This window comes from Ictidomys tridecemlineatus, chromosome 13 (genome assembly GCF_052094955.1).
Source record: "Ictidomys tridecemlineatus isolate mIctTri1 chromosome 13, mIctTri1.hap1, whole genome shotgun sequence".
NCBI lineage: Eukaryota > Metazoa > Chordata > Mammalia > Rodentia > Sciuridae > Ictidomys > Ictidomys tridecemlineatus.
In genome coordinates this window covers 36,027,111-36,051,750 of record NC_135489.1, presented here as the reverse complement: position 1 = coordinate 36,051,750, position 24,640 = coordinate 36,027,111, and the positions used below count along the sequence as shown (strand labels likewise).

Genomic DNA, 24,640 nt, shown 5'->3' with positions numbered 1-24,640 from the left:
AGAAGTGAACAAGAAAGGTTACTGTTATTACTCATCCAAAGTGGTATCATCTATCTGGGGGAACATGTCAGACTAATCCCAATTTCCATTTGGACATTGACACTCATTTTCCATGGTCCTGTACTACCATATATGATATCATTATTATAGCACTTGTAATCATTAGAATTGCCAGTTATTTTTACCTTACTCACCCACAACCCTGGAAGTGGTCAGAGCCTGAGATTATTTTTTTTTTGTTTTACTAGCTCTGAATACATAAGAAAGCCAGTTATAAGTGTTAAGTAATGAATGAACATTTTGGGGTATGCCCAACATATTATTTTAAAATAATAACATCTACCACTAATGAGAATTTGCTGCGTGCCAGCTGCTGCTAAGAGCCTAAAATGCATTATGTAACTAACCCCACAGCAGAACTATGAAACCAGTATTAATACACCTACTTTATAGATGAAGAAACTAAACTTTTGAGATGCAAAATAACTTGCCCAAATCACACAGTCAGGGAGTGGTGAGGTCAAGCCCAGGACCAGGATCTACTTAAGTCCAGAGTTCCTACTTTAATCATGATACAATCATGGGCAATTGGAGATGTAGGACAATGGTTTACAAACAATTTTAAGTAAACCTGTGTGCATAAAACAAAGGTTGAAAACACAGACATGCAATGAGGTTTTAGCTACCCTTTGGCCTCTACCGTAACCTCTGTAACTTCTTCATCCTGCAGGTGGCCAGAGAACCAGAAGCAATTTAAAACTGTCCAGTTCTCAGTGTTACAGCCTCTTCCAATTTTGTCCATCTTTGGATGAACCTCTCTTAGGTGAATATTTTGCCTCTAGATGTGTGTCCTTTTATAGCCCCTCTACAAGATGGGTCTGGAGGACTGAATAGGGACGTGGGGCTTATAGAAACACAAAAGGTGAGGGAGAGTAGGGGTCTCCTAGTCTCATGCTGGTTCTTAGGTTTGCAATGTGAGTGTGCAGAGGAGAAACTATTCTGACTCCCTTCAGGAGCATTCTGTTGGGACTCTGTGCTACACTCTTGAGCTGCAGTGTCTTCCTGCACAGGCCTAGCAGTGTGTAACTTCCTCAGAGATGGCTATTTCTCTTTTTTTCAGCTCTGACTGCAAAGTTTCACCCTATGGACCTAGGTTAAAATATCCCTTTGCCTCTGTTGTAATGAAGCCCCCACTGCCACCACCACTGTCATAAACTCAGCTCTCTGATAGCACCATCCATTCAACCTCCTACTTATCCCCTACTGGGCAGACAGAAACTTCTAGATACCTGCCACAGGTCATGCTTCTCCACTTCAGAGTCAAACTCAAACCTACTCTCCCTCACCATACCAAACCACCATGAACCTGCACCTGGTTAGAGAAGGGAGGTCTGTACTATGAGAGCTATACATTATTAGGAAAGATGGGAGGGGGGGTCTTACTGTAATGGGCTGCAGCTAACTTGGGGAGGGAGAGAGTTGCTGACCCATTTTTTTCAAGGTGGTTATTTCCTAGATTCTCAAATATGGAAATGAGGTAAAAGAAAGCCCTTAGTTTTGGCTTGGCATTCAGCCTATTTTTTTTTTTATCCCCAGCCCTATTTTGTATTTTCAGAGACTGGGTTTCACTGAGTTGCTTATTAGTGCCTTGCCATTTCGGGGGGCTGGCTTTAAACTCTCAATCCTCCTGCCTCAACCTCCTTAGCCACTGGGATTACAGGCATGCACCACTGTGCCCGGCTCAGCCTGTTTTTTTAAATTTTCTAATTTTTAGTTGTAGATGAACACAGTGCCTTCATTTACTTATTTAAATGTGGTACAGAGGATCAAACCCCAGTGCTTCACACACGAGAGTAAAGCACTCTCCCACTGAGTTACAACCCCAGCCCATCTTCAGCCTATTTAATGTCTCCCTTCTAAAGTAAGCCTGGTGGCCTGTAAATGGGAGAACACCACTCTTCCCTATCTTTATCTCATCCTTCTGTATACTCAGTTAGGTCTGGAAAGGATGGGATCCCTCCTCCCCTTTCCTGCCTTTTCTATGCTTTCTATATATCTACACCATCCTCCTTCCCATTCCCAAGCTGGAATTTGCCCTCCTCTTTTCCCCTGGGCTGAACTTGAGAATGGCTGCCAGGTAACCTGATTTATGGGGAGAGGAATGAAAACACATCTGTTTAATATTTTCAAATTATTACCCCTGTTACCCCTGCATCTCTGAGGGTAATCATGGGTCTCTGGAGCTCTCTGGGTCCCTTTATAGTAGTGTGGCTCAGAGCAAGCATAGAGGAAGATTTACAAGGGCTCTTAGATACCTCCCTCACCTGACTTAATATCCCTCCCTTTCAGCCTATCAACCAGATTCTTGGCCATCATCTCTACTTTCATGAGCAGCCTAGAAATAAAGTGGGAGTATTCACTCCACAAAATTAGTGGGTATAATTAATGAACTATAATGAATTCTGACAGATTTAGTCCTTATGATAACATTAGTTATGTCCAATATATTACTTAAATAGAGGATCATGGAAAAGTTAGCTGAAGATTCCTAATCGAGAAGGCATACCCAAACATGTTGAATATTTGATTTGTAGACTCTGCCTTTCAACTTTAAACTGTCCCCCCAAAAGGGGAAGCTTTTGTGAAAGAGAACCAATTAGTAAGGAAATTGACAAGAGTGGTAACAGAAATAGTAAGAGGAAGCATGGTTCTCTGCAGCAGTGAGTGCATTCTGTGCCCCTTTAGCTCATTGTGCAATGTGAGACTTGGTATGTATCTCTTGTATTTAGATTTTTATTTGGGTACCTTGTTAAGTCTTAGGTCAGACTGGATCCTAATTGTATGAGAAAGAAAAAAAATTCTCACGTAAATGGGGATGTGCATGAAGGAATCAACTTGTGCACTGTGAACTAACTGGAGAAGCAGAATAAAATTATTAAAATAATAGCCTAAAAGGAGAGAATAAAATAGAAATAAAAGGGGCCCCCCTTGTTTGAAATTATCATTACCATCTGGTTTGTGAAACATTTGATTCCAATTCCAGAAGCTTGATACCAGAAATAACTTATAACCAGGGACATATGCCGGAGAATTGTCAGGAATGACAGAGTATTTACTTGTTTTTAATATCTGTATCACAAAATAATGAAGCTGATAAAAGTCTACAATATCGGGGAGGAATGAACCATACATATCCTAGGACTTTCTGCCATACACATTCTTGCTGTGTCTTTCATACCCAAATTCTTCTTCCCTTTCCACCCCATGAAAGTTAAAACCCACTTCTGATAAGTAGATAATTCTTCAGACTCTCTTCTCTGGAGGACAGTACTGGACATATTTGGGGTCTATTCAAAATCTACAATCCATGGATTTTGCACAATACTTTGCAGTGCTATCACAGCTGTCTTTCACAGTGGTCATATTGGGTGTGATTCTTGATTCTTACCTCAATATATAATATTGGAGTAAACATAATAGACAGATCACTACTATTTAGTCCTATAAGATTAAAAGAAAAAAGCATGTCACTTTTAAGTTCCAATTCACCCCTTCCTATATGACCTTCAGCAATTTACTTAAATCTCACTAGTTTATTCATTTTAAAAAATGGCTAATATTAATACTATCTTACTCATGGACAATGCATTGGAAAACAACATTTCAATGACACAGAGCAGCTTGAATGTTAAGAGCTTCCAAATACTAAATGAGGTGATCGCTTAAATATTTAATTCACATGGAAACAAAATAAATGGCACAGAATCAATGATCTGTATCAGAAGGCAGTCTAAAGAATTTGAATTTGAGGGTCCTGGGTAACTGTGATCTTAAAAAACAGTGGTTATTTTTAAAAACCCTCTTTAGGGATTCTTTATACAGAGAATCTCGTAATTTATGATCTTTGATCCTCACATCATTAAAGGCTACATTGATTAGAAGGAAATACAGCTTATTAGGCTTTCAGATTTTTTGCTTGAGGTGGTTGCTGCTTTGAAGAGTAAGGGAGGAACCTAGACATTTTTTAACCCCTCTAGTCGGATACCTTTTCTCGAAGCTGGCCACTAGGTCTTTTTTGGATTTTTTTCCTGAAACATGCCCAAGTTTAGTTCTGATGGCTTAAGAACTTGGTATTGAAGGAGTTAAAGGGTCTCCCACACCCCTTTGCATGAATCCTTCTTTTGTGTACACAGCTGCAGTCAGAGCACGGGTCGGAAAGGAAATGGTTAGAGGAAGAGCTGGTTTTCAGACAAGGCGAGTCTGCGAGGGGGGCTGCGGGGTGGCCTGGGGTTTTACATGCCAGATGTAGGCCTGCCCCGGTGCCTGCCAGGAGCGGCTGGCGTGGTCACGCCGCGGCCCTGTGTGAATTGAGGCGAGGTGATGAGTTAGCGGGTTGCTATGGCGACCGGCCGGTCACGTGACCCGGGTGCTGTGCCGGCGCTCTGACGTCAGCGGCCGGGAGGGCGGGACACAGGAGGGCGGGGCGGGGCGGGAGCTGAGCGGGGAGAAGCGGGCGAGCAGGCGGCAGGCACGGTCCGTGTGCTGAGCAGGCGAGCGAGCGGGAAGACGCAGCCACCTTCCTCACCAGCCAGCCCACAGCGGTTTGTTCCCTTTCTTGGGAGTGCGCCAATGCCTGGGCCGACCCAAACCCTGTCCCCAAATGGCGAGAACAACAACGACATCATCCAGGATAACGGGACCATCATTCCTTTCCGGAAGCACACAGTGCGCGGGGAGCGTTCCTACAGGTAATGGGGCTGGCACCAGGGCAGCGCCGGGGCCGGGGACCCTGGCTGGGGAGCAAGGAAATCCGGCCGTTATATAATGGAACAGATACTGCCCGCCACCCGGGCTGCAGACGTGCGTTTGTGAAGGCGGTTGCAATCATTTGGTATCTGTTTTCGTGTGTCATGTTGGGTATGCATCGAGGCTTCACGATTGCAGATGGGAAGCATTTTGTGAATAGGTTGGCTGCCTGCAAGGGGTCTCCCTCCATCTCTTCCCTTCCACATTGATAAAAATGCATGCTATTTACCCCCCTTCTCCAAAGCGAGACGGGCTGTAGCACTTCCTTTCCTCTTTCCTTTTTAGATTTTAAAGGAGCCATTAGGTAGCGGTGCCTAAAGGCAGAAAACAAATGGGTGGGTGTCGAGAGAAAAACGTTTGTGCTTAACCTGGAGAGTGTGCGGGAAAGATGGAATCCTCTAGATTAAGCTGCAGTCTGTGATGTTAAACCGCCAGATTGATGGAGCTTTGTAAGAATTCTGCTCGCTGATTGGTGCAAGGATTGACAGCAGAGGTCACAGTGTCAGACATTCACCAAAATTTTCTCCATGGAACCCTAGGTTTATTAGAAAGAGACTAGACTGCAATGAATCTGAAAAAAATTTGGGCGCTGTTATGTATTTTCCTGGGAGTTTATGGCCTCCGCATGGGTGGGGGAGCCCTTCCTTCTTATTGACAGTAGAAAGGTAATTCCTGGTATTTTGCTGAGGTCTGATTTGAGGATGGGAATGATCTTGGTCATTGTATTGTGAGCCTTTTGATTAATGAGCTAGCCTGTATGGTTGGCATCGTTTTTACATTAACATATCTGGCAATATGTTCCCATAGATAAGCTCATTAAAATTGTTTGCATTGTTTGATAAGGATAACAATGTAATGGAGAATGCAGCTAGGGTCTTAGGCAGCTCAAGGCCAGACTTAAAGAGAGACTGATAGCTTCAGTCATATTTCCTCAATAAGTTCTTTTGTACTGGGTTAGTTATTTTTAAATGTTACCTTGATAACCGCTAACAATGCTTTTGCTTTGAAGCAGAGCACACATACCTCTAAAGCGCATCCTCTCAGCTAGTGAGCAACAGGAAATAACTCTTTTAAAAAAAAAAGACTTTATCTAAACATTCAGATGGCTTTACAAATGGAATATTCGGTGTATTTAAACATTGTGTATCATAAAATAGGGTCAAAAACACTCCACTCCCATTCTGTTTTACCAAAGACACATACTGTTTGTTGACTCAAAGAAAAAATTATAAGCAACCTTTGCCCTGTCATCTCTGGCAGTTACATAAATACTTGGAGTTAATTTTGGCTGTGCCCATGAGGTCACCCAAATCCCATGCCTTATGGTTCCAATGAACGTGTTGACATGGTATCCTTACAGATTTCAAGTGCTTGTTATTCTTTTACTATAAACCAAAATTGGTCCAAAACTTCTAGGACTCTCCTTTTACACACCCAGTGGTTGGGATGTTGGGCACCTTCTTACCTTTCTTCTCTGTGAATATCCCAAAGCCTAAAAATTGAATTTAAAAACAAAAACTTTCATGTGCATTTTAAAACACAATCATTTAAAGTTGTCTTATAAGTAATAAATTTGATGAAGCCCTCACTTCTTAAATGATTTAATTCCTGCTATGTTGGTAGCAGTTGCTTTTTAAGATGGAGTTCCAGTTTTACCACATGGGCCAAAGGAAGTTGCCTAGTTGGGTTTTATTACTCATATGAACTAATTTGAAGTGGCAATGGAAAATCACTTGACAGAAAGGTTAAATGTAACCTTCTTGTGATAAATTATTGCTTAATAATACAATTGCATTTACTTCTTTAATTCAATCTGTTAATGATTTCCATTTCCTGAATTATTTCCATTTTGCTTGATGTGTCCCAATAACAGTACCTGAGATTATATAAAAAACAAAACTAAATTTTAATTATGACTGATTGAGCAGATTCTTAAATCAGAGCATCATTGCATTTGTATTTTATATAATGGGGTTACTGAATGCTATAGCAAGAGATGCTATAGGTTAAATGAAGATGGAAGCCTCCAAAATTGCATTTGTATTGTTATTCAAAGGGTGCGCTTGGAGACAAATACACTGGAGAATTCTGTATATTTGTCTGCTTCTCTTTCAAAGTGCATGACCAATGTAATATAACTACCACTTATTTTTTTGGAGAGTCATAAGGAAGGAAAAATGTGACACTTTTTTTTTTTTAATGAAGAAAGCATTCCATCTTTATTTTGGCATCCTAAGACTGGAATAATATAGCCATTTATTTGTTGAGGAAACTTGGAAGGCAAATTGAAAACCATAGTAGAAATTTAACCAAATAAAAGTTTTACTTTGGCTATAGGCTTGGGATAGCACTCACCAATGAGATGTGCTTGGAAATTCTCTTTGGTGTCGCCTGGGGAACCTTGGGAAGCCCAGGGCCCTAGCTAGACCAGAAATAATTCTGTTTCTTGGCTGCTTTACTAACTCCTAGGTAGGCTTCCAACAGGCCCTTTATCTAAGGCTTTTTTTATCTACCTTTGCTTTTTACATATAAGGATATGCAATCCCATTCTTTGAGATGTTGTGAGGTTGACTTCAAACATTAGAAACAAAGAATCTCTTAAAAGAGCTATGTAAATATGAAAAGAATGCTGTTATTACTGAGAAGTGATTCTCTCAGGTACTCTTGGACAGGAACACACCTTACCTTGCTGGCAGCACAGATGAGAGGAAACGAGAACAGGGCAGTGCCCCTGAGCCCTGATGTTGGACTAGTGGTCACTCTTCTATTTTTATAGCATATGTACCAGATTGTTCACAGGTGAAAGTCGGATATGGTCCCTGACCCAGATCTTGGAACTCAGGTGTCAGTGTAAACAGAACCCATTTTCACAGCTTAGAGTAGAATAGGAGGCAAATCATTAAGGAAGCTAGTGTGCATTTGATGAGAAAAGCAAGTTTCCTTTATAAAAATGACTCCTGAATTAGTAATTTCAATAGAAAAGAGCCAAGTGCCTAAATGGCTCAATCCAGTCGTGTGCATGTTTTCCCGCTCATGTCCACTGTCATGTTATCACCTTTTCTGTCCCAGCTTCCTCATTGTACTGAGGAGCATTAGAAAGCCATATATTTTAAGAGTTGCTTAAAAAATAAATGTGGTGAGGGGCATCTGAGGCGACACTGTTGAATTCACAGAGCGAATGAGTCGTGCTCCGAGTCTCCCTGGAGAGGATCCTCCCCATAGCTCTGTTTCGTGCAGATGCTAGTTGAAAAGGAGATTTATTAACTGGCCCTCATGGCATCTTTGTTCACATATTCCAGGCTTTTGAGAATGCATGTGTAAGGCTAGAGGACTGTTTTAAAATGGGTGTTTGAACATGTAACTACAATAGCATGTTTTCTGAGTACGTAAGGGGGAAAAAATAAAAAGATTACCTGGCCCCAGGGGATAAACTGTAAAGAATAGCAAAACAAGCTTAAAACGTTGACCTAAAACATCAGGCTATGCCAATAAGAAAAAAAAAAAAATGAGCTGTTTCTAAGGAAGACAGAGAACTGTCATTTGTACAGACATATAAAAGATGGAGGCATGAAAATGCGTTCCACTCACTAGAAGCTATCATAACGTGGCTTACTTTTACCAGAACATAGATTTCAGATCACGTTCGCCCAGAGCAATAGCTATAGACAGCCAAAGTCTAACTTCACATGCGTCCATTATGTACCTATTAGTACCATCTGGGTTTAATACTGCCAAAGGAGGTTTCGGAAAATATGATTTGGTGTTTAATATTTTTCTTAGTGTTTGTAAAAGTCAGAGAGTTACTTGATGTTTTGCTAGGTGCCCAACTTTGGAACTACTTTTTAGGGTCCTCATCAGAGCTTTTGTGAATGGGATGGTCTTTGGTGTACTTGTCCTTGGGGAGAGGTCCACCCCTGCTCTGTAGCTTGTTGTCCTCGTATCTGTTTACAGTGCATGATCTTAGCAGAGCAGTTGTGTGAGATTATACTCTGGAATTAGAAGGTTGATTTCCTTATGCAGCATCTTTTCTGTGTTTATAGGTCTCCTATCGAAGCTGAAGTAAGTCCTTAGATTAATTAAGTGGACAGAAAATATCAGGTCTAATCTAAATATTCCATTTGGGTCAAAGAATTAATTCAATAAATGTTTGAGAATATACTCTGGCCAAAGTCTGTGCTAGATGCCCCTTAAGGACCTTGAATTCTAGCAAAGTCAGATTTAAACAGCTCATTTTGTGGCAAATTTACATTGGCTGTCAATATTTTGCTTAGTGTGATAGCAAAAGTGATTTGCATTTCCTGTGCTCACAGTGACTCAAAGTAAGTTAAGATATTCTCAAGGAGAGTATGCGGTAGGAAGCTAAAAGTTGGTGTGGGAAAACAAATATATTGGTGAAAAGAGCATAGGCTATAGAATCAGAGTTTTCTCATTGGCCTGGCCAGGTGCATGGTGGACAATGGTGGGGAAAAAAGGCAGGAGCATTGAAAGATAGACTAGGTAGTGGGAGCCTAGAAATAGGAAACTGCAAGTTTATTACCTGATGGATAGGATAATGGGGACAGAGGTGTGTTCTGGAATGGTCTGCTGTTTTGAAATGAGAGTTAAAAGGAAAGTGGAGTCTACCAGTGTTCATCCATTCAGAAGGGCCTGGAATTACTTAGGGAATAAGTAATTCTCACTGGTATTATGAGAGAATTCCAGACCCCTAGTGTGCAGGGATCAGGATAAGGTAGATAGATGGATGTTCCCTGGCTCAGGACATCTCTCCCTGTGTAGAAGGACTTCATAAAGGCACTGGTACTTAGGTCAGACAGTGGCTTTTAAGGGGTGGCTAGTGTAGAACACTTACACTGTTCTGATACTCCCAAACCCAGAAGCAGGGTGTTTGGCACTTCACTTTGAAGGATCATGTCATAGGAGCTACAGATGTGGCTGGTGAAGCTGCTTAGAATTCTCCATAAGACCCTGGGCCAGTTCCTCACAGTTAGAAGGTGTATGACTTTTGCCTTAATGAAGCAAATACAGTTTTGTGAAACGTATCTCCAAAGATATTAATTTATTTTAATGAAAAATAAATCATTAGTAAGGTAAAGATCAAGCAGTGTTTTATAAGCCACTAAGAAATAATTTCTTTATAGATTACTTAAAAAAAAATACTTGTACATTTTCAGTTTCAAATCTCCCTAGACTAATCAGGATTTTACTCACTTGAATCAGGACAGACTTGCTTAAAGTATTATTTTGCTTTTGCTTTGTTGTGTTTTTAAAGGATGTTGATGACAGATACCTAGAATGATGGAACTGATGGCTGCTTTTAGTGATGGTATCCTTTAATGCTTAGCTAATGTAGAAGAAACTTGTTCAGCAAAACCTCAGTCTTTCTATTGTTTCTAGGCCTTGCTTGGTTCTGGCAGGTAAAATGATTCTGCCCATCAAATCTGATTTTGGCCATGATTTTGGAACAGAGAAGGAACAGGCCAAGCGATCTAAGAAGGGGGAGTACAGACATTGTGTGCATAGGGCACATACACCTGTGCACTCGCTGGTGGAAGTCTATAAACTTGTGTTCTTTTTCCAGCATGTCGTTTTGATAGAGATACTGTACTTCCTAAAGGCCTTGTGGCTTCCTATAGCATTTCATAAGGCAGACCTTGTGCAGATTTGAATTTTAACAGTGCACATTGTCGATCTTGAAGTTAGTGGCCAGTTTTAGTTATTGCATAGCCTAAAGGGGCAGTGTTCTTGGGAGGCACACTTTAGATTTCTGTAAACCCATTTCATTTTCTTAGGAGTAGTGTTTGTTTTGTTTTGTTTTGCCTTAAAGACATTAATTCCTTGTTCTTAATTTAGTGTTGGCCTACCCTGGCAAAGCCCTGGGAGGTAATTCATCAGAAATGCTACAGGCATTGACATCTCTGGGAGGCTTTCATGTTCACAGTTATTCTCTGATTATAAACAGTGGTATGCTTCATTTAAGAGCCCTCCGTGATTCCCAGCAAGGTTTCCATTTGGTGCCCCCACAAATTGGGAGAAAATGGAACTACCAAAATAACAGGGTATACCCCTCCTCCTGCCTTCCATCTACTTCCTTTTCAAAATGACCAAACATGTTTCAGCTTGCTAAAAATGGGAATTTTAAAAAATTCCCACTGTTGGAGTTTAGCCCATTATCGTTATATGTAAAATTCAAACCACAATTGTTCATTCAGCAAACTTAACCGAGTTCCTTCTGTATGCTAGTCCCCATGCTGGGCCCTTGGAATACAAAGAGGAATGCAGAGCTCTTCCTGGAAGGAGCCTCTAGAGGCCTGGGTTCGAGGCAGAGTGCTGGTGGGAGGGGTCTAAGAGGTGGGGTGCCCACACCTGGCCAGACAGCACCCAGAGCCTGACTGGGTTTTTTGGAGTATCACTGTTGTTGATTCAGGAGTCTTCAGTTGGTGTTCACTTGTCATAATAAAATAACTTAATGATTACTGTGCCTATACCTGGTAAGGGCAAAATTATCCTCCTTTAATTTTCCAAAAGCTTTCAGAAACAAAGCAGATAAGGATAAACTATGTTTGTGTTGTACACCCTACCATGGCCTCTGTATATGTTTTATTAACGTAGACTTGAGGCGCAAATTTGAGCATTGTTGAATGACTTTTGTAGCAGAAAGGTCACATCTCCCTTACAGAAAGTCACTTGAGGTAAAAATAAAAGACCTATCTATTTTGATCCCTCAATTTTTATGAGATGTGTATTGGCCACCACTAGGTTAAAAATAGTGCATTATTGTTTACTGACTTGTGTGTAAATAGGAAAGTGAGGCTATCTCCATATTCACTTGATGTACTGCCTAGAGAAACTGAAAACATAGAAACTTATAAAAATGGGAACTGGGCAAATTAGTTGCTAGGTGCCTTTTTATGTGTTCTTTTTTTCCAAAAAATTGAAGATTTTATATATATATATATATCAATCAGTGATGTGTTATTTAAGCACTTTAATAGCATGGATTTTAAATTTCAATGAGTTTGAGTTTTAATGAGTTATACATGTTGAACTGTTAGAAAACATCTCAAACTATTCATGGACTTGGGAAATCACATGGAGGATAGTAAACGTTTGCCTAATGCAAGGACCATTCTTACATTAAAGCATCATAAGTCACAGATGAACTGTGCTCTCCCAGCATCTGCCCCGTGCAGCCACTGAGGTTTCACACATCCCTGGTGCACATTGTGTTTCCTTCTCCCCAGCTCACACACTGGAGCGGCCTCTGTTGTTTCTGGTGATGCGTCCAGCCTGCTTAGTATGCTCCGTGAATCTTGCTCTAACTGCAAAATAATCCTCTCTGAGGATTATTTTTCAATATCCTCTTTGCAGTTTTATTTTCTTCTCATTTATTGAGCACCTGCTGTTTGTCAGGTAACGTGCAAGGCCTTACCACAGTGAGATTACAGGTAATTGCTATTTTTTTAGACACTCTTGACTGCAGCCCCTGCCTCCTGCAACTGGCCTAAGCTCCCTCCTTAGTGTAGTTAAGGAGTAGTATTTGCCCTTCGTGTAACCCTCACCCCCAGATCCTGTGATGATGGCCAGGAAACCAGCCATCTGCATTCACCATGCCTCCCCATGGCAGCCTCCTCACCCACCAGGCTGGTAAAGTCTGCATAGACCCCAGGGAGACTGACCAGTTAGGGAAAAACAAAGAGGAGGAGAGCTTCGCATACATTATCCTTGTTCTAAGGACCTGCTCATAGCAACTGTGAAATAGAGACGTGCCTGAATGCCTCTTCTAGAAAAGGAGGAAGCAGAAGATGGGGTCACTGGTGAGGGTGGGAGGCAGGCACATGCTTCCTGCAAGAGAGTTTCTTGGGATGAATGTGCCAACCTCCCTTCTCCTCATCTCTTTCTCTTTGTTCCTGGGCAGAGTAAATCTGCCATTCTAACCCTTGTTCTTCACGGAAGGAAGAAAATGATAAGTGCTCTGTGAGCCTAGGCAGGGATCTGGTGACAGGAGGAAATGGGACCAAAGAGGCCCTCCCCAGTCTCCTGCTGGAGCCTGGAAAGCACAGGAAGCAGGTTTGGTGTTTGGAAAGCTGATTTTTCTCTTCCTGGAAGTTGACAGAATTGTCATCCCACTGACTTTAAGGTGTTCATATTAATTACTCCATTTCCAGCCTGTATGAAGAGCGTCTTCCTCTCACTCCAGTTCAAAGGTTGTTCTGGATGGAAAAGATGGCCTGGAGCATCCAGCACCTCCTTTGCTCTTTCACATGATGACCTAAGATAAGCCTAATTTTCCTGCCATGTATATGGAATAATAACAGCACCAACTTCACATGGTTCTTATGTGGATTAAATGAGATAGAGAATGTAAAATACACCAAGTGGTGTCTGGATACAAAAGAAATTCCTTAAAGAATGTTAGTATTATTCCTTGTAGTTTAAATTCTACTCTTTTACCCTGTCTTTAAAGTCATCTATGATTTTTGTGTTCTAATTACCTGATATGATACCTGGCATATAACAAATGTTTATTAAATATCCAGATCGAATCTGGAAAAATTCAAACATGGTTTATATTGTAGTCTTCCCCCCATCAACGTTGTTAAGAACTGATGTCAGTATCGTAGTAATGCATCCATTTAAAGTGCATGATTCAATGAGTTTTGGTATTATATGCCCCCATGTCATCGCCAGTCAGGATATAGAATGTTTCCATCACTCCACCACCCCAAAATTCCTTGTAGCCTTTCTCTGTTCATATCTCCTCTTTCCACAGCCACAGGAACCACTGACCTGCCTTCTCTCACCACAGATTTGATTCAGTTTTTTTTAAGTAAATGAAATCATGCAAACTTCATGACTGCTTTGACTTGGCTTAATGAGTTTAAGATTCAGCCATAGCAATTTTGTCTGCAGTCCGTTACTCTTTATCGCCGAGTAGTATTCCATCATATAGTAGTGGCATATTTTGTTTATCCATTCAGCAGCTTATGAACATTTGAGTTGTTTCTAGTTTTGAGCAGTTATGAAGAAAGCCTCCATGAATATTCAAATCTTTGTGGGGACATGTTTTTGTTTCTCTGGGGTAAATGCCTGAGAGTAGAATGATCAGATGATATGGCTGGTATTGAATTTAAGAAACTGCAAACAATTGTTCAAAGTGGTCGCGCCATTTTAGAGAGTCCATTCCGTGTCTTTGGCAACACTTGGTATATCAGTGTTTTGACTTTTGACTGTGTTTGTGGGTGTGTAGAGGTATCTCACTGAGATTTTAATTCATATTTTCCTGATGACTAATGATGTTAGTCACCTCTTTGGTGAAATGTTCATACCTTTTGTCTATTTAAAAAAAGTTATGTTGTCTTATTGTTATAGGAGGTCTGTAAAAATATATTCTGAATGCTATAATATAGTTTTGAAGTAAATTTTAATATATCTGGGTCTTATATTCTGAACCTGAATATAAACCTTACCAGAAAAAGGATAGTTACTTCTACCTGGTCTTGTCCACAAAGACCTTTATAGTAATTAGGTCACAGTCTAGTAAGTTCCCTTGTCTGACATGCTTGGGACCAGAAATGTTTCTGATTTGGGAATATTTCCAAAGGTTTTCCTGGCAGAGCCCCTATAATAGATGTTTTGAACATCATATCAATGTTCCAAAAATTGGATGCTTCCTCATTTTTTAAATTCTGGAGCATTTCAGAGTTTAGGTTTGGGGATAGGGATGCTCAATCTATACATACTAAACATTGTAGTAAAATATACTGCAAAGTAGTAACAAAACAATTATTTTAACTCAGAAAAAATTATAAAAAAATTCACTTTAAAAGTTTCATATGTAAGTTTTTAATATAGGACCTAGGTTTTCTTTGGGGCTTTGATAAATATGAAACACTCTTTTAATTTTGTGGAGAACGCTATAATTATGTACATGTTCTTTTCTTATTTCATGTCTTCTTGATGCTAGAGCAAATGTCGCATTATTAAGTTTAAGAGGAAAATGTGTATAAATTTTTTTTTCTTTAAATGTGACAAGGAACAATTTCATGGTTTTAAAATCTTACCCAGGATAATCAAGCATTGAATGCCCCCTCATTTTTAAATTCTGAGACAGACATGCCCCAAATCTACCTGTTTGCATTCTGTTTAAGTTGGTGGGCTTTTTGTTCTTACAAGAGTCTCTTAGTAGGTTACATGAAAGGATCTACTGAGGGTCCCTGTTATCTTGACAGAGTGGCCTACTTGTTTTCAGAATCTATTTGGGGATCTCTCCAGCAAAATCCCAGTATCTTAACTACACATGTTTCAAAAATCTAAAGATACTGTAAAATGTAAATTCATGTATGATTTCACGAACGGCCTGGACTTACTGAGTAGATTTTGTGCATGTAACTTATTTCCTTTATCATTTATCCATAATGACTGCCAAAACCTTCAGGCCAAACTTCACGTGAATTACTACTTTCCCTGAAGGCAGCAGTCTCTTGCTCTCCAGACTGGTTGGTGATTTTCTGTGTTCTGGTTGGAACTGAGCAGGCCACATCCACTTGAGGGTCAGAGGAGAGTTGAGACTGTTCTTTTGCTTTAACTGAGGAGGTTCCATGAAAGGAAGCCAAATACTATTAGACAGGACATCCTGTGATTCCCTTAGTTTACGATGTCCAAGGACGGGACTTTTTAAAAATAAGATGATTGCTTGCTTCCTTTCCTGTTAACTAGGGAGCCCCGACTGAGATGTCCTTTTGGGATTTAGGCTCTCTAGCAAACAACTAACCCCCGTAAAAATCACTTGAAGACTCATACATTGGAAAAATGTCCATGTCTTTATATGTGAGCCAGTGATCATTTGGTCTGTTAGCATTTAAGCAACCACCAATCCTGTTGTCTTGAAGTAATAATCCAAAAGAAGGGACACGATCAAAGTAAAAGTTCTTGAAATTAACCATGCTAAAATAAAATTCGAGAATTGTGTATATTGTGGCATGCCTACACAATTAAGTACAGTACAAACATGTGAAGAAGATATGAGAAATGTCCACAAATAACAGAAACAATCTGATTGCTTCAAAAGTATGTATGGATTTTCTTAGTCTCCTAGAGCTTCCATGACAAATTTTACAAACTGGGTGGTTTAAAATGCATCCTCTCTGAGTTCGACTAGAAGTCTAAGACCCAATGTATTGGCAGCGCCATGCTCCCTCTGAGGGCTGGGGAAGAAGTCTGTCTGTCTCTTCCTGCTTCTGCTCCACCATGTGTTTCCTGGCTTGTGGTCTCATCACTCCAGTCCCAACGTTTCATTACCCCACACCTTCTTCCACTTGTGTTTTTACACGGCTGCCTTTCATTAGGACGCCCACCCCCATCTAACATGACCTCATCTTATAAGTACATCTCTAACAACCCTGTTTTCGAATAAGGTCCTGTTCTGAGCTTCTAAGTAGACATGAATTTGGAGGAGATGTTCCTCAGCTCTGTGTATAGATATATGTGTAAGTAATGGGTCCTTTTTTAATATGTGTATATAAAAAATACATACATATACTTCCCTACCACACACACAGGAGAGGTTTAGAAAGAAACAAATGTGTTAGAGTAGTGTAATAATATGGATATTTTAAAATTTTTTTGTATGTTCTACTTTTCCTATAGTGAAAATGCATAATTTTTAATATAAAATCTATTTCTTAAAATAAAAAGTAGCACCTCAACATGTTTTTTATTTTTAATTTTTAAAATTTTTTTTTTGGTTGTAGATGGACACAATACATTTTGTGCCAGGCAAGCATTCGACCACTGAGCCACAACCCCAGTGTTTTCTGTTTACCAGCATCCTACCTTGAATTAGTTATTTCTTTGCCTTATCAAAGTATTATGGAGATAATCTAACCTTAATTTTAAGTAAAAATTAATCCTCTATAGCATATATGCACGTGTAAATATATGTAATGAGTCATTGGATGCATTACGGTATTAAATAAATATTTATCATGCTTACTATTATGATAATTATAGCAATAGCTAAGCCTGAAATAACATAAAGTAAAATAGTATTTGAGACATTGAGTCAACCCGTGTGATATCAAGTTTTTAGTTTAAGTTCAGAAAGCCAAAAAATGGATATGACTCTTACTCAATTGCTGAATGGAAAGCTAATTACTGTAATATGATTTAAATACTCTAAGTCAGATTAATCCTAGGAACCTAGAAACGAGACATGGCAACTGGATGGAGGCACTTTACCAGATTTATGAATTTCATCTGTTCAAATTGGCTCAAATACTGAATACCTTTTAACACACATCCACTCTAGAACGGACTTCATCTGCTCCCTCTGTGTGTTCTTGAGACAGTTTTGTCTATAATATCATCTCTAGCTATGTAGTCAAAGGTAGTCTTCTCATAAGAAATTTCCTTTCTCTTAATTATCCTTGAATGTTTTCTTGTCAATTATCGTCTATCTTTAAGAATCCCAAGTTTAATAAAGCACTGACTTCAGTGGAGACCACTAATCCCCCACATGTTAACTACTGCAGTCTATTAAATGTCGTCCTCTGCTCCCTGAAGTCCTCACACCACAGAGCTGCAGAGTCAAAGGGAGGCTGCAGGGCCAGCTCCTCTCCTTCCACTCCTCCCCAAACCAAGGGTCTTACCGCATGTCCGCCCCACTGTGGTTTCTGTGCTTGATTCAGTTTGAACACGGCACAGTTCTTGAGTGTTCAGTTTCTGCATTTCCCTTTGAGAATTGTAGTGCTTGTACACTAATGCAGGAAGTGTAACTTTTGACCAGTAACAAGACAGTGAGGAGGAGAGCAGATAAGTACTGCAGCTTGAGGCTGTCTGCAAGTGTGCATGTGCACACATTTGTGTATAAACCAATGTTTGTCAGGGGCTGCTACATACTTAAGATGCAAAAATCTATCTGCCTCTATTCTTCATTTCAGCAGAGTAATAGGAAATGAATGTATTGATTTTAAAAAAAGAAAACAACTCTTCTTTCATTCTAGAATACAAAATGGCATCTGGTTTCCTGAACAAGAGTACAAGGGAAACCTAGTGATGAGAAAAGAAGGATGAATTCTAACCCTGGGGTGAAATTATAGAAAGTTAGGGAAAATCTCTGGCTGAGATGAGAGAATCATTTCATCTGGGAAAGGAACTTTTGGCAATGATGCCTTGGGGAACTAGATATGAAATAACGCTGCTGATTTTTGTTAGTATTTCCCCACAGCTACACCAGTTTGCATGAGCATCACTAATCTTAGCTATAGCAATGATCAGAGTTTCCATTTGCTATTCCTCAATATGTAAGAGAACCCATTTTGTAATTTGTTGATTGTTCCATGAGGGTTTGATTCTTAGAAGATGATTCGTACCTTGACAGCTAAAGGTAAGAGTTGAAAAGTTTAATGTTACACTGTTTCCCAATTTGAAATTTTCATTTTGGTTGCATATCAAGTCTACTGTGGAAAGAATTAAGCATAGAGGGTAAAGATAGGACTAGGGGGATATGGATGTATTTTACCCAGTTTGGAGACAAAAGTCACTGGAATATTTTTTAACACTGGCTTTCATTTACATCACTTATTAGTAGGTTTAATTTTATTGATACTTCATTTCCACTTCAGAATGTCTTTATGAATTTTAAAGTGAATTTTACCACAATATAAATACAGACCTTTGGATAGGCACCAGTCTGTAAGAGTAAGATACCAGGGGATTTTTTTTTCCTTTTTGAATGAAATAGTTTGGTACATAGGTACCAATCTGAAGTCTTTTATTAGCTTTGAAAAAAATTATAAGATATAATATATGTGGTCTCTGTCCACTTTGACTAATCTGCCACGAAAAGCAGATTGGGAGATTTGGGTCCAAACTATGCAGTAACTAGAAAAGTAAAATGTGGTGATTCCTAAAATATTAGCATGGCTTATGTGTTACAGCTGGCAGCTTTTCCGGCCAAAAACTGTTCCCAGCAATGAACTGAGTAACTAGTCCCCCAAATCTCTACATTTTAGGCTTTACTTCATGGAAACGTATGTTAAAAAATCAACTTGGTTAAAATGTAACATGAAGCCTTGGTAACAATTAAAAAAGGAAAACCTGGTTTTATGAGGGGCCACACCTGTGTCCTCATTTGGAGTTCTTTCTCTTTCAATTTACTGTCGTGATGTAATAAAGACAGAGATCAAGGAGGGATTTGGTTGACAGCAAGAATCCTAGAATCAATCCCAGACCCAAATCCCATGTCTGCCACTTAATAATCTCAACTGGGCAAGTCATTAAATCTCTCTGACTCTGTCTTTTCCTACATCATGGCCTAACATGCTACCTATTGTGTTGACAAAATGAGAAAAGGCATGTTAACCTGTTGACCCTGGTACCAGGCGTGTGGAAATTTCTCAGGGACTGCTGGCTACTGTGTCATCTAATCTAGTCCTTCTGCTTTACCACTGGAGACAAGGAGGTCTCAAAGAGTGGAGGCGCATGTGTGCAAGTAGACCGACTGCTTGGTGGGAGCCCTGGGACTAGAAGCCAGTGCCCTGGATTCCTGGGGCAGAGGTCCCACAAAGCTGCACAGCAACTAGTAGTGAGCCTCTCATATCTGGGTTCCAGTCATAAAAAAATGCCACACTACTCACCTTTTTTTTTTTTTTTCCCTAAATGAAGAAACAAAGTCCTTTAATCTACTCAACCCCCAATTTATTCCCTCTGTTTTAGCTCACATGGTGGTCGGACATGTATTGACACTTGCCCCCATGGTATGACTTTGGGCACTCTGTCTTCTCCCCACAAAACTCTCCCCAACTCACCTTCCTTCAGCACTGATTCAGTTTTGTGTGCCCACTGTGCCAGACATTGCCCTAGACCCAGGAGATATATAGTAAATAAAATCCGGGTCAAGTACATGTGTTTCCTAGAGCTTGCATTCCAGGGGCTGGAGTGTGTCTGCCCAGATAATAAATAAGGTAATCCCTGATGGTGTTGGTGTGAGGAAGGAAAAGACAGTGTGCTGTGGGGAGAATCAGAGGAGGCCCTTCCCAGAGTGGGCAGAGAGGGCTTGCTGAGGAGTTGACGTTAGAGCCGGACCTGAAGCCTGAGATCCCAATGTCAAGTGCCAGAAAGAGCTCTTTTTCTTTGCAGAAGCTCTGGAGCCCCCAGTTATCCCTAATGATTAAACTTGAAGCTGCCATCCATCGTTTGTTTCTCATTATGAGAGCAGGAAGGTGTTGAAGATGCTGAGTACCTGGGGAGAAGCCAGCACTGCCAAGAGCACAGAACCAGGAGCTGGGTCCACCCCAGGACTTTGCCTCACAGCAGCCACACACTTTTCTGCTCTATCTTATGCACCTGATTTTATGCAGTATATTGACTAACAGCTGAACATGGTCACCCACCATGGTGGCACCAGCACCACCCATGTCCTGAAGGGTTGACCTGGGGCCATTCTGAGCGTGGGTGACTTGGGGCCTGACTAGAACTGACTTGGGATCCTGGGAGAGGCTAAAGGTCAGAGTGAGAAGGAACAAGGCCAAGTAGGGCTGGGAAAGTAAACAGAAGGCATATGGTCGTGGAGAAGTGGATGTACTGCAAGCCAAGAGAGGTAGGCGGGGTGCTGAACAGAAGTTGGTGCCCTGAGGAGACCAGCCAAGCCTTGTGGCATGGGAACAAGCTCCGGGTCATTGGAATTATTTTCAGAGCATGGATGAAGCCACCCACTGCTTGAAACAGATGGACATTTAGGCAAATATAATCAGCTGCATTTCTGACCATATGAAGGAAAATATGCCCATTTTGTGTGTGTGCTTGGAACCTTAGCCTTTTACACTCTCATTATGTTTCATTCATATCCAGGGGACATTATGAATGCCACAAAGAACTTTTTTAGAGTTCCAAAATTTCCTCAATTTGTGGATAAGAGCCAAGTTTCCAGTTCATGTAAGGGCCTTAACTATTGACTTTATACTGAGTTAATAATCAAAACAAACAAAAAAATCCACCTATATTTGCTGTCCTGAAAGGTTTATTCTTTTTTACTGCATCAACGAGTAGCCAAACCAAGACTGCATTCAAGGACCCACCTTATGGAAGTACTTAATGAGGTTAATTTAGACAATGAGGAGCTATTTAAAATGGGGTTAGATTTTCAAGTTTTGAAGGAAAATTTTGGAATCTCATTTTGCAGAAAGAAATCTGCATTTTAATCATATTATTACTTTTTAAAAATTGAATTAGAATGCTTGGTAATGTGACAAGAACTTAATTTGTTTTAAAAAATAATAGCTAAGGCATCGTGAAAGAGTGGTATTTTTCTGTTTGTCTCTGGTGGGTGGCAGTTATTGAAACTAGGACTTCTGTTTGTCAGACTAAATGGAATTTTGTATCTACATTCAAAGCATTATCATTAAGCGTGGATGATAACGAAGTGCACATTAACACTGTAATGATAGGCAGTCGAGAAAAAAACCTGTCATAGAGCAGGTTACCCAGCCCTCTGGTAAAACTGAGGTTTATCTAATTTTTCTCAAAGCAACTAAGCATGAAAGTTCCTTACATTGGTTTTGTTCACTAGTTTTGAATTGCAGATGCTTAATTGTGAGTGAAAAAGTGTATTTTAAAGTCCATGTTTTAATAAAATGTGTATTTTCTCATGGGCAGTGTCCCAGTGTTTCTCTATCGTTCTTCTATGAAGTCCTTACTGTGTTCTGACCTCTGATTCCCCAGGAGGCCCTGCCCAGAGGAGTTAGTGTGGCATTGTCTGTCTAATCCTATCACAGAGCCATGGAGCCCTGTAAAAATAAAATAGATGCAAGTCCGCCCACAGCCGACTTCTGTGTATTATTACCTGGAGACAAGATGACCTCGCAAATTCCCATCGCAGCCCTTGAACCTTTGCATATATCAATTAGTTCACAAGTGAAATGGAAGCTTTAATACATGAATTTAAATGAGACTTCCTTAGTTTCTATAACCTCTCCAGGGAAATTTTATCTTGAGAAGGTTTGTCTTTCAGTGTTACCCCTTGGGCTCTTTACGCCATCCCTGTCTGTCCTCAAGCACTTTCTGCCTGCCCCCACATTTGAGTCACAAATGAGAAAATGACCAATTGAGAATGGTCTGGCAATACTCTTGGCGAAATGTTTAAATCCCACCCCTCGTGGTATCGAGTTTAGAGAATGAATTATGCACAGATGAAAAGCAGGGAAGTTTCTGGTTCAGGGGACACATTTATACTGTCACTCCCTATGGATGCCCAGTTCATTATTAGGGAGGCCTTGGGAGATTGAACATAAGCCTTTTGTTAGAAGGAGCCAGGAAGGAGGCACCAGGCCGGACCTGTGTTCCAAGGCTTTTCAGAGGAAAATTCTCACATATGAGTTAGACTGAAGCTCTTCATTACCCCTCAGGTTGACAACATATATTCTGAAGCAGAACTGGTCTTTTTGAGAGCAACTCTTGGGGTTTCTTCCTTTCACTCAGTATTTAAACTGTGGATATAATTGTACTTTTTTTTCCTTCAAAATATTTACTTTTTAAATTATTTTAGGAAGATGTCACTTGTAAGATAGGAAATACCCTCTCTTAAATGCTTATAATATTTGTGAATACTTGGAAGGGCTTACAGAATGGCTGTTTCTATTAGAATAAAGTAAAAACAGTTCTTTCTCAGTAAAAAGCCATGTAGACAAGTACACCTGAAATAATGCACCTCCCCTTACCTCATTAGTAGGAACTTGTCAGTTTTGATGATCATAAAACTTTAAACAAAGAACACTCTGTGGGGTGGGAATTAATAAGTGTGGCCTTGACCTGGAAGTATGAGTCCAGCGGTTGGTAAAGGAAGGGGATCGCAGGTGCCTCTTCTGTCTTGGCATATGTGGACCCATGGCATGAACAACTGAGATGCTTCAGAAGGAATTCTTGACACCTGGTCAGCCTAATATGGCTTCCAGTGAAGCACTGCTATTTTTAAAAAGAACTTAAGAAACCATGTGGGTTGCAGATTCTTAGAAAACCCTCACAAAGTCCAAGCTCAAAGAAGTGTCTCTCAAGTGAAGGAAAAATAATTTTCTTTTGTATTTCTTTTCCAGTGTGCACTTTGTTTCATTTATGTGAAATTGAGTGAAAAGTGTATTGCAGGAATTTTTCTTCAGCTGTTGGTGGTGGGTTACCTCTCCCAGTGATGGGAGAACATGCTGAAAATAGAGATTGTTATGAGAGAAGAAAGACAGTGATAAATATGGGTTTTGTCAGTGCAAAATATGTGAATGGAAAATCTTGGCATAGAGTGGGCTAAATTTTCAGAACACTTCATATTTAACATGAAGTTTTCAGTTGAATATGGACTCCTTAAGAGAGTGACGTAAAGAAGATAACTTAAGTCCAAACTACCTTAAAGGTTCAACCTCAGACTGGTTTAAGGTAAATCTAAGCCGAATGGTTCCTCTGTCCAGAGCAGCAGACAGGAGATAACCACACATGGGCTGTTCTTCTGCAGATGGTCATGTCTAAACTTGGCAAGCCTAGCAGACTCAGACTTCACTTGTTAAAAAAAAAAGTCAAAATCAAAATAGGTTCCACATGCCTCATTCCCAAAATTAATTTCTCAAAGCCTTTTTCTTATATCCACATACCCAAAACAGGTCCAGAGATAGGATCCTGGAATACCTGGCCTATCATCTGCCCTTCTAGCAAGAAAAAAAACCCAAACACTGTATTGTCTTCCAAAAAAAGTGATTAGTGAAAGTTTGAAGGAAGAAAATGAGGAAAAGGGGCCTCCTCCACTTTTGGACAATTGTGATCATCGGTTTGTCTGGGTTAGAGTGGAAAGACAATGAATTACATAAGAAATCATTTCAGTTAGCACACACAGTGCTGGCTATGACATTTTACGTATTTATCTAATTTTGAAGAGACATTCCTCTGGAGTAAGTCATGAACATTGCCAATTTTTTTTCTTAGACAAAATTGTAGAATACTTGGCAATTGGGGATAAGGCCCAGGACTGGTAAGGCTATAGGAGTCATGTTTTGGTTTCCACAGTTTGGGGCTTGCCAGACCCTTATCCAGGCTAACTTTGCTCAGTAGCCTAACTCAAGTTGCTTGGACTCACATAAAATTCCTTTTGTTTTAGTAAGCAGAAATGCAATGTCTAATTTGCTCAATAATTGCTACAAAGCATAAATTTGCTGTGCCTCTCCACCCGACCACCAACAGATGTCGCATACAGGATGAAACTGAGCAAAATCAGCACGTTGGTCCTCAGCCTCAGCCTGTCTAAAGCCTATCGGTGGTCACTATTTACACCGGCCAGAATTGTGACTTTGCTTGCTGGAGTTATCAAGAGATTTCTGGTTTTATTTCTCTCTCCGGTTTGCAAAAAAAGCAAAAACCAAAAAAACATATTGCCACCTTCCTGGAAAGGTATTCCAATAGTCACAAAAACTGTGTGTAAATATATTGCAATTTTTAGTTTTATTTTCAAGTAGGAATAATGAATGCCCATCCATTTTATAATGCAGTTTAAATACAATATTAAAATATGGTGACTTAGGAACCATAATGCTAAGAGTTTGTCCCCCCATTTATTTACTTTGTGTCATTATTCACCACATAATGATCTGGTTAAGATTCTGACCAAAAGCTACAGTGTGAGGACAGAGAAATATTTATGTACCGGAGGCCAGGTGGCAGGTCATTTAAGAAGAAAATATTGACATGTAAAAGACATGCTGAAGATTCAAACTTGAGAATAAGCCTTACACAGTGCAATGGCTCTTCATTCTGTAGCACTTGATATCACCTTACTTTTCATAGCCATTCATTTTTCTTGATTGAA

At 40.0% G+C, this 24,640-nt stretch overlaps 1 protein-coding gene across 4 annotated transcripts in view; it reads left to right on the top strand.

The window, feature by feature from the left end:
- Mapre2 (microtubule associated protein RP/EB family member 2) overlaps positions 1 to 24,640 on the top strand; it is a 153,711-nt gene that overhangs the window by 54,665 nt on the left and 74,406 nt on the right. For 2 of the 4 annotated variants that reach the window (XM_005325578.4, XM_005325575.3), the window contains exon 1: positions 4,488 to 4,748. The exons of the other annotated variants lie outside the window; for them this stretch is intronic. In XM_005325578.4, the coding sequence (XP_005325635.1) occupies positions 4,661 to 4,748 (88 nt within the window). In that variant the 5' untranslated portion in view covers positions 4,488 to 4,660. Of the gene's footprint in view, positions 1 to 4,487; positions 4,749 to 24,640 lie in introns of those variants that run through there. 4 annotated transcript variants of the gene reach the window in all.